At 39.8% G+C, this 16,648-nt stretch overlaps 1 protein-coding gene across 1 annotated transcript; it reads right to left on the bottom strand.

The window, feature by feature from the left end:
* Nucleotides 1-3,647: 3,647 nt before the first annotated feature.
* Nucleotides 3,648-4,685, bottom strand: ambn (ameloblastin). The gene is made up of 3 exons (XM_029749325.1): nucleotides 4,491-4,685; nucleotides 4,253-4,297; nucleotides 3,648-4,099 (listed from the first exon to the last, which is right to left on the bottom strand). Exons 1-3 carry the CDS (start codon nucleotides 4,551-4,553, stop codon nucleotides 3,854-3,856), a joined length of 354 nt encoding a protein of 117 aa, XP_029605185.1. The 5' UTR covers nucleotides 4,554-4,685; the 3' UTR covers nucleotides 3,648-3,853.
* Nucleotides 4,686-16,648: the final 11,963 nt, after the last annotated feature.

Raw genomic sequence — 16,648 nt, 5'->3', positions numbered from 1 at the left:
TCTTCTTGCACAAACTTTGCCTTTCCTGTCTTTCTCTCAATGTCTCTATCCCCCAATAAAGAAGAAAATAATCAAAGATGTGTGTCATACATACTACTCATCTCCTCACTTGAAGAGCGCTTCTCAATGATATGCTGATGGCCATGCTCATGCATGCTCAGCCTTCAAAAGTAAACAATAAGAAAATAAAGTACATATGGATGAAATACACTAACTTTAAGTATTTTCTACGTCTAAAATAATAACATTTGTACCAGCATTTCATGTACACACTTTATGCATGGTTTACCAGAGCAATAGAGAGAAGCATCACAAATCCAAGTAGAACAACAATCTTCATGCTGAAAGTCTTCATCTAAATAGAGTACAGTATAAACATTAACTTCACTTTATTAATCCATCTATTCCCAACAAGTTACAGATTATATTATATGTATAATCTACTACACAGTTAATGAGTTTATAATAATGACTTCACTCTGAACAAAATGTTAGTTATTAGAATGTCCATAACTGTCACGTCCTGACCAGCAGAGGGCGTAATTGTATTAGTTTTGGTCAGGACGTGGCAGAAGTTTTGTGTTATGTGTTAGTTAATTGGGGTTGGACTCCCAATTGAAGGCAGGTGTGTTGAGTTGCCTTTGATTGGGAGTCCTATATAGTAGTGTGTGTTTTTCCTTGGGGTTGTGGGTAATTGTTTCTTGTTTAGTGTGTTTGCACCTGACAGGACTGTTGGCTGTCGGTTTTCTCAGTTTGTTTTGTATAGTGTTCTCTTTTGCTTAAATGATGATGAACACTAACTCTGCTGCATTTTGGTCCATTCCTGAAGACAGCCCTTACAATAACTTAACGTATCTCAGGGTTAAAATAATTCTCAGTGCCTCTGCATGCACTAGTACACTCATCAATACACAGACAATATATAGTGTTTCTCAGCCAATCACAAAGCCCTAATGAAACAATGAATGTGTTACAATGAAGGGTGTTATATGTTCACTGTTCCTTGCAATGTTGGGCAAACAAATTAGCCTCTTGCCACTGATCAAATGCGGAAATTTGTCTGTTAATTACAGAACAATATCTATTCCACATCTATATTTATGGCAATAACATCTGTGTGTAACCTTATTACCTCTGACCGGGTAGTGTCAGGGAGTCACAGACCAGCAAATAGGGGTCTCCCTCACAAAGGGGCCTTCGATCCAAACTATACAGTGTATCAGGAAAGTATTCAGACCCCTTCATCATCAATCTACACAAAATATCCCATAATTACAAAGCAAAACAGGTTTAGACATTTTTGCAAACTTATTACGAATAAAAAAACAGAAATAGCTTATTTACATAAGTATTCAGACCCTTTGCTATGAAACTCGAAATTGAGCTCAGGTGCATCCTGTTTCCATTGATCATCCTTGAGATGTTTCTTCAACTTGGAGTCCACCTGGGGTAAATCAAATTGATTGGATATGATTTGGAAAGGGACACACCTGTCTATATAAGGTCCCACAGTTGACAGTGTATGTCAGAGTAAAAACCAAGCCTTGAGGTTGAAGGAATTGTCCGTGGAGTTCAGAGACAGGATTGTGTAGAGGCACAGATCTGGGGAAGGCTACCAACACATTTCTGCAGCACTGAAGGTCCTCAAGAATATAGTGGACTCTATCATTCTTAAATGGAAGAAGTTTGGAACCACCAAGACTCTTCCAAGAGCTGGCCGCCCGGCCAAACTGAGCAATCGGGGGAGAAGGGCCTTGGTCAGGGAGGTGACCAGGAACCCGATGGTCACTCTGACACAGCTCCAGAGTTTCTCTGTGGAGATGGGAGAACCTTCCAGAAGGACAACCATCTCTTCAGCACTCCACCAATCAGGCCTTTATGGTAGAGTGGCCAGACAGAAGCCAATCCTCAGTAAAAGGCACATGACAGCCCGCTTGGAGTTTGCCAAACAGCACCTAAAGGACTCTGACCATGAGAAACAACGTCCTCTGGTCTGATGAAACAAAGATTGAACTCTTTGGTGTGAATGCCAGGCGTCACATCTGGAGGAAACCAGGCACCATCTCTACGGTGAAGCATGGTAGTGGCAGCGGCTGTGGGTATGTTTATCAGTGGAAGGGACTGGGAGACTAGTCAGGATCAAGAGAAACATGAACGGAGCACAGTACAGGGAGATCCTTGATGAAATCCTGCTCCAGAGCGGTCAGGACATCAGACTGTGTAACGGCTTGTCTGTGGTGTGGCGGAAAGAAGCGCAGGAAGCAGCGAACACTGTGGTAATTTTAATAAACCACATGTACAAAATAAAAGGTCTCCCAACAACAGGGAAAATACAAATCGAGCGGGCCAGCTGAACAGGGAGCCAGGGAGCGGGCCAGCTGAACTAAATAGCCCTCTTAATTGACTAACTCAGGGCAGGTGAGAAAACATAAAAAAAGGGAAAAACAAAAAGGGAATTGGTGGTAGCTAATAGGCCGGTGACGACGACCGCCGAGCGCCACCCGAGCAGGAAGGGGCGCCACCGTCGGTAGGAATCGTGACAGACTGGGGGCGAAGGTTCATCTTCCAGCAGGACAACGATCCTAAGCACACAGCCAAGACAATGCAGGAGTGGCTCGAGACAAGTCTCTGAATGTCCGTGAGTTGCCCAGCCAGAGCCCGAACTTGAACCCGATCAAACAAATCTGAAGAGACCTGAAAATAGCACCAGCGATGCTCCCCATCCAACCTGACATAACTTGAGCGGATCTGCAGAGAAGAATGGGAGAAACCCCCCAAATACAGATGTGCCAAGCTTGTAGTGTCATATCCAAGAAGACTCGAGGCTGTAATCACTGCCAAAGGTGCTTCAACAAAGTACTGAACAAAGGATCTGAATACTTATGTAAGTGTGATATTTCACTTTTTTTTAAATAAATTTGCTAAAAAATCTATAACCCGGTTTTTGCTTTGTCATTATGGGGTATTGTGTGTAGATTGGTAAGGGATTTTTTTTTAATCCATTTTAGAATAAGGCTGTAACGTAACAAAATGTGGAAAAAGTCAAGGCTTCTGAATACTTTCCGAATACACGGTATATACATTCCAATGGCATAAAAAGTTCAAGTGTTTAATGCAACTGTCAGAAAGCATGCAATCAAGTTAGATTTTATTCTAACATTGCAAGGCATTTGAGTGGGTTTTTATATCAAATCACAATATTTTAGGAATTTACTGTAGAACTTCGAATATTGATTTAATTCAAATCAAGAACGATTCAAAAATCAACATGTTAAAGCAAATTAAGCGGGGAAATTGTATACTAGGCTACTATTAAATGTTGTTACTTTCTCAGCGCTAGAGAAATATATGTACAGTACCTGACATCATACTGAAGTTATAGAGTAGAGGTTCAAACGTTTTGTGTTGTAACCCATTTTCAAAGTGTCTGTCAAAATGGTCTTGTTATCAGCTACCAAATAGATGACAACATATTTTGTTATCTGCAAAGCAAGAGAATTGTGGTGGTGGGTTTTGACCCCTTTTTGGAAACACCAAATACCCTGCAATTGATAATGACTTCAGGCGTTTTGGGGATTTCATACTTGTATTTGGACTTGTAGAGCCTTCCACCTTATGTCAGAGAAGTTTCACTCCTGTTTTGAAAGCATCACAAATAGAATTGCCCATTTTCTGTAAATTAAACAGAACACAACAGACAAACATATACACAATGACGGATCTTAAAACTTAATTCATTTATTGATAATGGAATAATCAGCTTTGAACAGCAGCTAATATCAACATACTTGAAATAAACAAGGTGGAGACATGGGAGTCAGAGTTCTCTCTGGTTCCTCTAGCGTCGCCCATCTCATTTTCCACCCGCTGCTGGGGCTGGTGTGGCGGCGGCAGGAGCTGGGGCGGGGGCGGGAGCTGCAGCAGGAGTTGCGGCAGGAGTGGCAGCGAGTCTGGCCAATAGCAAGGGCAGGATGGCCATCAGGGCGGAGTTACTTTGGGGAGGCTGGGCGTAAGGGAAGTATGATGGGAAGTATGATGGGTACTGTGGCGGCTGATAGCGGTAAAACCCTCCCAAACCACGTCCATTACCCCTGAACATCTGTGGAGAGAGAGAGAGAGAGAGTCAGTGTTACAGGGAAGTTCTGGATTCAAACATACTAGTAATCATATTCAAATAGTAGCCCATACTATAGTACTCTAATAGATAGAATACCCAAGAATACCCAATAGATGGTACTAAATATCACTGTACCTCATCACTAGCTGAGCGCTCCTCTCGATCATGTTCCTCAGACACCTGCAAAATCCCAGGATGAAGGATATTACAGTATAAAGTAATCAACACTCAAAGTGTGAACTTAAGCTCATCATATTGAAAAAACCCCAGATTTTTACTCATTCCAATGCAATACAATCTGTGGAAGGAGCAATCTCTTGATGTATTGATGTGTAAATTGCAGGATTTGATGTTGTATTTCAAGAATTCTTACAGGAATGGAAGAACAAAGTCCAATCAGGCACATCACTAGGACTAGTAGTTTCATGGTCACCATGGAATTCTTGAATATGAAAAAGACGTATAGTGAATTCAAAGCTAGACACGCATGCCTCAATTCCACTACAGTATTCTTTGAACCTCTTATCTGTTCAAGTGATGTAAAAGGGTTAAAAAGTTGGTATTAAAGATGAGACACTGATGCTGTATTGCAACTGAACAGCTAGAATGTGCTTTTTATAGACCGTTTTAGTTCACAGTCAACCACTGAGCATTCAGTCAACCAATGAGCTTTAAGGGATGGTGCTGTCATCCAATGCGTGTCCTAAATGTGATGAAAATAGGCATTTGGTGGGTAATCCTAAAAATACATATCCACAGTCCCCACAAACAACAATGTCTCATCAGTATTAGGAAACTTTGGTTAAGTTCAAAAGTTTTGAAACTGTAAATGATTAATTCACCTGGTTTTTGGGGATTGTGGAGGCTAAATTAACACATCATGCAACGTAAGTTGTGTATTCACTAAACTAATGTTACATTTATTGATAACATATTGTTTCAAATTGTAATGTACAACTTCATTTTATCCAATATAGCTAACGTACCACACTTTTACATTTCTCAGTTGTGCAATGCACACCACTTAATTTTAATTTCCACAAACATTCAGAGGAATGGAGGGACATACAATTGAGGATGAAATAATAATTTGTTGATTGAACAGAAATGCATAAAGGAATTACAAATCATGGTGTAAAGTGTAGATTTCCACAGAGTGCTGAATGGTGGAGTGGGTGAACATTCTGTGAGACGCAGGATATCAAGCGACGTACTTTTTCTGATAGACAGAAAAGTACATGAATTAATATAAAGATCAATTTTATTTTATGTAGTGGGAGTTTAATATGCAATACATTCGGAAAGTACAGACCGCTTGACTTTTTCCAAATTTTGTTACTTTACAGCCTTATTCTAAAAATGATTTTTTTTGTTTATCCCTCATCAGTCTACACACATTACCCCATAATGACAAAGCAAAACCTTTTTTTTCAACATTCTTCATTGGACATGATTTTGAAAGGCACACCTGTCCATAGGCTGGATTTGAACCCAATCAAACATCTCTGGAGAGACCTGAAAATAGCTACACAGCGACATTCCCCATCCAACCTGACAGATCTTGAGAGGATATGCTACTATGGCCTATTTATTGCCATACGTCCTCATGCCATTTGCACACACTGTATATAGACTCTTTTTTTCTATTGTGTCGACTGTACGCTTGTTTATTCCATGTAACTCTGTGTGGTTGTTTCTGTCGCACTGCTTTGCTTTATCTTGGCCAGGTCGCAGTTGTAAATGAGAACTTGTTCTCAACTAGCTTACCTGGTTAAATAAAGGTGAAATAAAATAAAAATGCAGAGAAGAATGTTAGAAACTCCCCACACTCCCCAAATACAGGTGTGCCAAGCTTGTAGCGTCATACCCAAGAAGACTCCAGGCTGTAATTGCTGCCAAAGGTGCTTCAAAAAAGTACTGAGTAAAGGGTCTGAATACTTATGTAAATGTGATATATATTTTCAATTTTTATTTATTTTTGCAAACATTTCAAAAAACCTGTTTTGGCTTTGTCATTATGTGGTATTGTGTGTAGATTGATGAGGGAATAAAAATACATTTAAAAATAAGGTTAACGTAAGAAAATGTGGGAAAAGTCAAGGGTCCTGAAAACTTTCTGAATTTACTGTAAATGTTGAGACATGAAATTAATAAGTGCTGGGTTACTGTAACATCACTTCACCTGGTTAATGTCCAGCAGGGGTTGGGGCTGGTGTTGCTGTTGGTGCTGGGGAAGGGGCAGCAAACATGGTAAGTAGTAGTTGACGGAGCTGATTTGATTTAAACTGTGGCAGGGAGGGCAGAATGGAACCAGCCTAAATAGGAAAGAAAACTGCAGTTTCTTTTCTCATTCAATGTCATTTTGATTTACACACCACACATAGAATCATATCTCAGAATATCCACATACTGTACAGGTAACTGCCAAAATAAAGGAAACACAAAGTCTCATAATAGAGTGTTACGGATACAGGTATCCTGTGTGTATTTGTTTTCTCTCCTTCTGCCCTAGTCACAGGTGCCAGTCAGTCAGTCGCCAGTCAGTCTGTCGCCAATCTGAAGACACCCCTGCTCCTTTTCCCTTACCCTATCACATCCCCTTTCCCTTGGTTTAAAAGAAGCCCAATCAGTTGTCTCTAGAGATTTCTTTTGTTTTTGCACCTACATGTCACTTTGTCTTATCCTGTGAGTATTATATTGTTATGGTGTATGACTGTTTGTTGGTGGGAAAAGGGGATAACCAGCCAAGTCGCCCATGGGCCTACAATACCCATAGGAAAACAGTGTCTAAATACCCTAGTTAGAACTGGGCGGACCACCCACTGTATTTTATTGGTTAGTTAGCTAGCTGTTCTTAAAGCAGGCGAGACTAGCTTAGGGGTTTGTTTGGATATTTATTATTTCTTTCCTTGGGTCCAGCTCAGCTTTTTTTTTTCTACACACCCCATTACCGTGTGTTTAAAATAAACCTGAAGTGTTTGACGGTAGATTTAGGTTGTCTGTGGTTTTTAGTTCTCACTGTTACTTTTTCACTGGGGTGATTTGCATGAGATGTTACGGGTCTCGTTTCCATCCCCCTAGACTGCAGGGCCAAAGGGGTTCGTAACATAGAGTGTTGGGCCACCATGAGCCAGAACAGCTTCAATGCACCTTGGCATAGATTCTACAAGTGTCTGGAACACCTCCACGAGAAATTACACCATTTGGTATTTTGTTGATGGTGGAAAACACTGTCTTAGGTGCTGCTCAGAATCTCCCATAAGTGTTCAATTGGGTTGAGCTCTGGTGACTGAGACAGCCATGCATCAAACCATTCAGTCAGGTTCGTGCACAGAAACAGTAGGAGTGAGCCTGTGCCCAGCACATGCCCCTTTGACCTCCCACTCGCCAAGTACCCTTTTAGGTGGTGGTATCATTTTTGTCATTGTTCTGAACCCATTGCCCACAAGTTGTTGTGACGTTGTCAATATCCCCACTCCACACCCCATCCTTTGGTTGTGCCTGTTGTTCTGCCCTGTACAGAACTCGCGTGGGCCTGGTTGCGCTTGTTCCCAGTCTTCCCTTAACTGAGATTGCTGATGCCAAGTATCCAAACATGCATGGCTTGAGATGCGGACAACGGTCAAGTGTGTGTAGCTAGTTTAAATATCAACAGTAGCGCCACAGCAGCATAACATTTGATCAACACTTGCTTTACATCATCATTGATATTCGGTCTGGTTGGGTAAAATACATCAGGGGCAATTTCAAAATGTTATTGTGCATCAGCAGTTTCTGTTGTTATGTCAGTCACTCAATTAGCTGACAATTAGCCGTGTACATGTTTGATTGGTAGTTAGTCTAGCCAGCAATCTAAACTTAAGTAATGGTAATCATGGCCGAATACTGACCGGGCACATAGGACACGTGCCCAGGGGCCCTGACTTCCAGGGGGCCCCCATTGATTTTGTTAGTCAATTTTATTCAGATCATATTAACATGTCATTTTGCTTAAAAGGCCCCCACCAGAGGGCAATGCCGCCCCTATTTCTAAGTGATTTCTGTCCTATAGCGGAAATTCTCTTCTAGGTTCCACCTGGTGAATGAAACCGGATGCTAATACATATTCACGAATTGGGGGTGGGAACATTCTAGTAATTTCCACGTGGAGTGGAGAAATGACAACAAGTAGGGTACTAACAGCTGTCAGTGTAGCTCGCTAGCATGTTAAGCATATCTAGCTAATGTTATCTGTTGCTACAGTGTATTCAAAAATTAGCCAGCTGGCTAGGCTATTGCTGAATTTGTCATAAGCATTTAGGGAGAACTTCACCACAGATGGATAGGGGAAACCAGTATATTTGATCTTGCCATCTATTGTTAAAGTTGTCATGTTCCATAAATTTCGGTGGCGAATCTGCCATAAAAATAGAAAGAATAAGATGAAGCTCCGGTAATATGGATAGTCTAACTATTGAACGGTTTGAACTAGAGATGTTTTTCTACATTATAATGGACACGGTGCAATCCCAGGGACAGTAGGCTGCCGCCAGGCTATTCAGCGGTGCTACAGCAATGTTAAGTCAGCCCTGTGCTCATGCCATGGTTCTCACAGCTAGGGGAAGTGAAATAATAAGCTACAATGACTTTGCTTATGATGCACGCCGCAAACTTATGCAACAACACCCTGAGCTCAGACACGAAACTAAACACCAATACAAATGTAATAAAAGCACAAAATAGATAAACATGTTTGTGGAATTTTCATTCTGCAGGTGCCTTTTCATTATAGGATAGACACTTGGGATTTATAGCTGCACCAAAGCAGTGGAGCGTGGGCAAAACCGTTCATCCTGGGGGAGGGGTTTCCAAAATGCAATCATATCACACCCAATTTTACTATTTATAAAATGGTCATATATATATATATTTTTTTTTTTTAATGCAAACTAACAAAACAATTTGTGAAACTTAACAAATGAGCCAGTGGATTATGATAATTTGCTGGTAAAAAAGTGTAGGTGTAAAAACATAAGTTTGCACCCCTATTTTAATTTGCTCCGTGGTTACAGCCAAAGATGACCTATATGGCTCAGCTCAATCGTGACTCGTGAAGAGGAAAATCTTTGCAGGTGTTTCTGTTTAATAAACAATGCCATGATGGGGAGTGAAACGTAGACTGAAAAGTTTTAGCACGTCAAAAGTATTAGCACAGAAAATATCCAAAGTCACCACTTCTGATTTCCCAAACTGCAAAAATGTCTCTCCACACCATGGCAAAATGAGTAGACTTGCAGGAAATGTGCTGTAAAACTATTATATATTGTTTTATCTCTGCCCCGTGGTAAAATTATTAGAATTGTGTTAAATTTGTTATAAAAGTGCAAAAATAATTCTCCACCTCATGGTAAAATGTGTAGAATTGCAGGAAATCAACTTTTAACACTTACATTTTTCAAAAATGTTTTGTAGTGAGGTGGGGGGCCCTTCAACCAAATCTCGTCCCAAAAGGCTAGAGCCGACCCTACAAATAAGTGCAGCAGAGAATGGCAGAAAGACAGGAGTGACTGCATCAATAACCCTTGCTCTGACCCAACTGCATCCCTTCCTTATGCATATTATATTAGGAAGTTATAATTTAAGATAATTTAAGATCAATCACAATCAGTAAAAAAAGAATCATGCTCGCTAACTAGCAGATTTACATCAATCAACATCAATGTTCAACTGATAGCCCACCCTCTTTTCCCGATGTCAATCATGTCTTAAGGATGCAATTACCCTTGATCATTACTCAGTTCCATTACATTATACATAAGAGTCATTGGACGAAGGTGTCTTCTGTACGGGGGAGTTTTGTTGAGAGCCCCAACGCTCAATCTGAACATTAACACGAGTCGCTTGCTGTATGGTTTTGGAAGCATACGAGTGATTTTTTTTTTTTTTAACTTAAGGTTAGATTTATAAACACCTTGATAGGGTTAGAGTTAGTGTCCTCATGTTACAGCGCTTGTTTACAGAAAACAGACGGAAGACAAAAAGCGACCACCTGTGCTAATATCAATCATGCGACAAACACCTTTGTGTAAGTGTAACTCGGAAGTGTATCAGAAGTGTGGTTTCGTCGGATGGAGGCCCAGTAGCTTTATGGATCTGTGCAAAACGGCTACAGTAAGTGTATCTTTTTTACTCTAAAGATTCTTTCTCGCTGATAAAAGATAAGGGCCATATGTTTTGAAAGCCGTATCAAAAGCAATGGTTATTGACGATTCTAAACGTTAAAACACAGCATCGGGATTGTTGTTCACATGAACCAGTCATGGGCGAAACTAATGGATGAAAACTGTAGGGAGAAGGCAGAATGCCACCTAGCTCTAAAAAACTCTAGGAGACAATGTAACTAGCTTGCTTACAATTTGTGATGAGTGAGTGTGTAGCTACAAAAATAAATAGGCCTGTGCGCTAGCGCCATGTGAATGGGGGCATTATCATACTATCAGGGCATAGCCATGGTAGACAAAATAATGGCAGAAGTAATGGCTTGCCCAGAATTTTTATACATAACCCTAGGCATGATGGGATGTTATTTGCTTAAACTCTGGAGCCACACCTGTTTCGAAGCAACTGCTTTCAATACACTTTGTATCCCTCATTTCCTCAAGTGTTTGTTACCTACATGTTTCATACACATTGATCTCTTCACTACAATGTTGAATAATTTCTCCTTACAGTCTGGGACGTACCTCATTTGAGTTAGAGTTGGAGTCAGAGCTAGAGCGTGCAACTCACAAGTGACATCAGCCTAAAAAAAACAACAATGTACTCATGTAGACATGCATACATAAATTACAGTACCTTATATTATACATACAGTATTTGGTAAAAGAGAACTTTGTCATGTCCTGACCATAGAAAGCTGTTATTTTCTATGGTAGAGTAGGTCAGGGCTTGACGGGGGTTTTTCTAGTTGAGTTTTTCTATGTTGTCAGGTTCTAGTTTTGTATTTCTATGTTGAGTTTTGTTGTCTCTAATTGGAGCTCATACTTAAGTAGGGGTTTTTGCCACCTGGGTTTGTGGGAGATTGTCTTTGAGTGTATGTTTCACCGCTGCGTCACGGTTTGTTTTATTATTCAGTTTATTTTATATGTATTGCATAGTTTCACAGTTCAATAAAAATGTGAAACGATAATCACGCTGCACTTTGGTCCGCTCCTTCCTACGACAACCGTGACAAACATATTTTGGGGCATATCAGTTGTATGTTTATTTTTTGTTCAACTCACAGGAACAGCCAAGGACAAGCCCAGGAGGCAACCCAGAAAGATTGTAGTCTTCATCAGCATCTTGGTGGTCAGTTCTGTAAAAAAACAACCAGTTTAGGGGACCTGCGTGGTTATGGTAGCAGTTCAGACCGACAGTGTCGCTTATAAATCGATCTGTGGACACAGTAGATCGAAATAGCTCACATTGAACAATAGCCCTGGTTCCCACGGACACAGTAGTACATTTTCTGAGCCTGTGTCATGGGATGTCCCTTGAAGCTGGAATGTCCCTACTATCATTTAATGCACTCTTCCAACTGTCCATCAACTCCTGGCTGAACCCTACAGTACCCCACAGTCACTGACAAAGCACATACCTGCAATCCGTATCGTAGCACAGCAGGAGAGAGTGGTTTCATCACCGTAGCAAATTCAGAGATCGATTTATAGCCATTAATCAAAAATAATGAATTGATTTAAAAAAAATAAATTAAAAAAAATATTTTTGTGATAGACGGACAAGATTGATACGAGATGAAAGGCGAGTTCTTAATGAGTTCAGGAGGCTAGGCTACAGCTCTGAGACGTTCACAGCGATGGGGGCAGATGTTTTGATCAAGAGAGATCTTTAGAAAATATTCAATTTTTTTACAGCTATAAGGAAGATTAAATCTTATAGGTAGTTGTTTTATAATTTATTATACTATATTTAGAAGTATATACTTTAAGCCATTTGAAGCCTTATTCATCCAGTTTTGTTGAATAGGAAATACAACATGTAAAATATTTCAAATGTTCATATTTGCATCATACTTGTGCTGTGTGTGTGTGTACTTGAGCTTGTATCCTGTGACAGATTAATCAGAATTAGTTGGGTGACATAGATAATTAAGATGTTTTATTTGCATAATATGCTTATGTGAGATAATTGTCATTAGAATGTATCCCTTTGGACTCTGGTGTCTTTCAGTTGCACTTTTCCCTCAACTGGGGCTCAGTCACTTGGGGCCCAGAGAGGGGAGAGGTCAGGCTTGTCTTTTACATGTTCCTGGTGCTATGCAGAATATCAGAAAGGGAAGAGGACAGAATGGAACATTGTCTACATATGTGTGTGTTTTACTGAGGATGGGCCTCTATGAGATAGCACTGACAGAGGAGATTTACGATGTCTTTTGATAATAACGCCTAAAGAGCATTCCAGAGGACATGAGCTAATGGTCCTGTTCTATACCGTACCAAGGAGAGACGGATCCAGTTTGGAGTAGGAGGACCAGACACTGGTCTATACAATGAACACTGTTGATACAGCACTTGCTGTCTGCTATGTTTTATAGATATCTTTCATACAAAACTTAACCTTGTGACCCATTCTATGCATCTGTGGTTCGTCATGTACGTTGAGAGGGGTGTATCTTGGCTATAAAAGATCTTTGTACTTTGTGTAGTTACTTTCAATGGTTCATTAGAGATAGCGCATCATTGAAAGTCAAAGTGCTTTTGCAAAAGCATCTTAATTATTAAAGATGTAGTTATAAGTATAACTCTGACTGGTGTGTGAATTTTGTAACTCTCATTTGGTAATGCAGAAATTAGCCACCACAATCCTCAAAAGTGATTACACCTCAGCAATTCAAGAAGTAGGTGTAATGATCCAAAGACAACAGGTGTTTCTCAAAATGCATACTACAGTGCATGCAAATTGGAGCATGGGAGGGTCGTATTATGAGTCCAAATTAAAGTATGAGAAACTGAGCACAGAGGGCACTTCTCGAATGTGTACTCTGTTTGTACATATTTTGAAGCATGCATCGATGCAAGCTTCAATGGAAAGTATGCACAGAAATCAATGGCGGACATTATTTGAGTTGAAGCGAGAGAAAATAAACCATGACTTTGGAATTACATTTTTAAATAGGCAAGACAGTTAAGAACACATTCTTATTTTCAATGACGGTCTACCAGGGAACAGTTGGTTAACTGCCTTTTTCAGAATGACAGATTTTTACCTTGTCAGTTCGGGGATTCGATCTAGCAACCTTTCAGTTACTGGCCCAACGCTCTAACCACTAAGCTATCTGCCCATTCACATGTCATATGTTGCCTGACAATTTTTATTTTTTTAATGATTCGTTTAATTCTGTGTTAATTTTGGCATGTTTACCTGCCTACAATACCCACTGTATTGTGCGTAGATCACAGGCCCATAGTAAGTCAATAGGGCTAACTGGCGAGCTACCACTGTTAAAAACATGTTTTTAGAAATGTTTGCAAATATATTGAAAATGAAATACAGAAATAGCTCCTTTACATAAGTATTCACACCCCTGAGTGAATACTTTGTAGAAGCACGTTTGGCTGGGTAAGTCTCTAAGAGCTTTCCACACCTGGATTGTGCAACATTTGCCCATTATTCTTTTCAACTTCTTCAAGCTCTGGAAAATTGGTTGTTGATCATTGCTAAACAACCATTTTCAGCTCTTGCCATGGTCTTTCAAGTAGATTTAGGTCAAAACTTTAAGTCAACAACATTCAATCTCATCTTGGTAAGCAACTCCAGTGTAGATTTGGCCTTGCGATTTAGGTTATTGTCCTGCTGAAAGGTGAATTAATCTCCCAGTTTCTGGTGCAAAGCAGACCGAACCAGGTTTTTCGCAAGGATTTTGCCTGTGCTTAGCTCCGTTTCTTTTTTATCCTGAAGAACTCCCCAGTCCTTAAAGATTACAAGCATACCCATCAGTGGTGTGTATTCATGGATGCCAAGGAATTCCAGGCTTCCCCAAAATATTACCAAGAAATGAAAAAAAAAAAATTAACTACATAATTGATCATACATTCCACCTCCTGCGAATTGACGGAAATGTATCTCACCGGAAAAAAGCATCTGAGTGAACGCAACAGCACCCATCTGTCTATCTATCTAATGCCGTCTGGTCAGAAAGTGTATGATATTGTTGCCGCCCGTGGTGTTGAATGCAAGGGAAGCCAGTGATCATTTGGCCTCCCTTGATAACAAATTCAAAAGATAATTGCCAATCAGCGTTGACCTAAACTGAGTGAGCTTAGCTGTGAATAGTCCTGGAGCACAAAAAAAAAAAAAAAAAAAAAAAGGGATTTGGCTTCAGATTAAAAAAAAACTTGAATTGTTGCATCTCATTTTGTTGTTGTCTTCCTGTGGCTAGTTAGTTAGCTAAAGTTGTCGTTTTCCTAAATTAGCCATTGATGGAGATAGGATTTGGACTTGTGGTTTTACTTAATTCTCTGGACTGGCCAATGATTATAACGAAGATTCTGATCAAACCATAAATTCATACATTGTGCCCCTGGCCTAAGAGGATAGAAGTTCAACATGTACAGTACAAGTCAAAAGTTTGGACACACCTACTCATTCAAGGGTTTTTCTTAATTTTTTACTGTTTTCTACATGTAGAATAATAGCGAAGACATCAAAACTATGCAATAACATATGGAATCATGTAGTAACCAAAAGTGTTAAACAAATCAAAATATATTTTATTTTTGAGATTCTTCAAAGTAGCCACCCTTTGCCTTGATGACAGCTTTGCACAATCTTGGCATTCCCTCAAACAGCTTTATGAGGTAGTCACCTGGAATGCATTTCAATTAACAGGTGTGCCTTGTTAAAAATGTATTTGTGGAATTGATTTCCTTCTTAATGCGTTTGAGCCAATCAGTTGTGTTGTGACATGGTAGTTTTGAACAAACACCCACTTTGCTCCCCACCTTTGAATGTTGCCAAATCATCATGGGAAGTACTTGATTATAGAATTAAGTAGGCTTATGATTACAAGTTAAACTGAGTCATCAGCTTAAAAAGTGTAATATGCAACATAATCCCCACCTTGCCACAACAAATGTATTATTTTCTTTCTTGAATGTATATTTTGCCCCAAGCAAAACGTTTCATTACAGATCAATTTTAGAAGTTCACACATTTTAAAGGTATCCGTTTTAGTAGAGAAGTAATATACATGATAAAATATAGAATTCCTCATCTTTAGTACACTCATCCAAGCTACCGTCAAACTGCCACAGAATAGCATTATTGCAGTCACAGGGCTCTTTCTTTTGGCAAACTGGCATTACAAGGTCAATTAACGCATTACAGTCAAAGCCCTGCTGAAGCCAGGGGAGTGGAGGGGGGTTCTACTAAGATATTCATGTGTTGCATATTTCGTCACAATATTGGTTTTAAAATTCATTTTGGAGTGATGCCCGACTGAGCATTCTAGTCTATGCATAGAAAATGAGTGCTGTGGTGGAATATTCTATTCGAGTGCGAGAGACGGTCATTTCTTCAAACAATCATCTTTTTTCAATATCGATTAATTATTGCAATAATGAAACCGGCGACTCAACAGTCTTGACTGTTGAGCCGAGAGCCTACCCTTTACAGACCATGCTGTTCCTTATATACCTGATGCCAAGATTGCTCAGTCATAACACCCCCCCAATATAGATTGGGGTCACCATAAGCCACTTTGGGTTCATCCTCTGGTCATCTGCCTCTGGTGTTGTCTCCCAGATGCCAGGATAATTAGGAAAAATTTGGCATTTGTTCTGTTTCTCCAGGCTCGCTCTCTCAGTGACACCCACCACATCTGAACTATGGAATGCCAGTTGTAGCTTTTTTATCAACAAGCCATCACTTAATCAGTTGCCAGCCCAAGCTCCATAAAGACTCCTCTTAGTTAACTCAGAAGAGAGAGTCCTAAGAACCTAACTATATTACATAAAACAACCATTCGGTGAATAAATATAACAATCTTGTAATCCTGCTACCACAGTGTTGATGAAGATTAACAAAAATGCATTACAGTGGCTTGGAAATACAATGACATTAACAGTAGGCGAATATTTAATAGGAAATCCTTTTCTCTTCATTTTTATGTCACCAGTTTGACTTTAGATGCAATACAATGTTAGCAAGCTAGCTAAGATTGATGGGAGGCCACTGGATTTTAGCTAGCTAATGTTTGTATTTATTATGGATCCCCATCTTCCTGGGATCCAGCAAAATTAAGGCAGTTCATACAATCTTAAAAACATTACAATACAGTCACAGATTTCACAACACACTGTGTGGCCTCAGGCCCCTACTCCACCACATATCTACAGTACTAAATCCATGTGTATGTATAGTGCATTGCTAGCTACTTTTGTTGAACTTTGCGAGCTAATGACAACATTGCCACCTGTCTAAAATAAATACGACGACATAATGCTGGCAAAGTTGTTTCCTACTAAATATTATACTACTTTAGCAATGTCA

This window comes from Salmo trutta, chromosome 4 (genome assembly GCF_901001165.1).
Source record: "Salmo trutta chromosome 4, fSalTru1.1, whole genome shotgun sequence".
Classification (NCBI taxonomy): domain Eukaryota; kingdom Metazoa; phylum Chordata; class Actinopteri; order Salmoniformes; family Salmonidae; genus Salmo; species Salmo trutta.
Note: the sequence above shows the minus strand (reverse complement) of the source record. Positions and strands in the feature narration are given on the sequence as shown.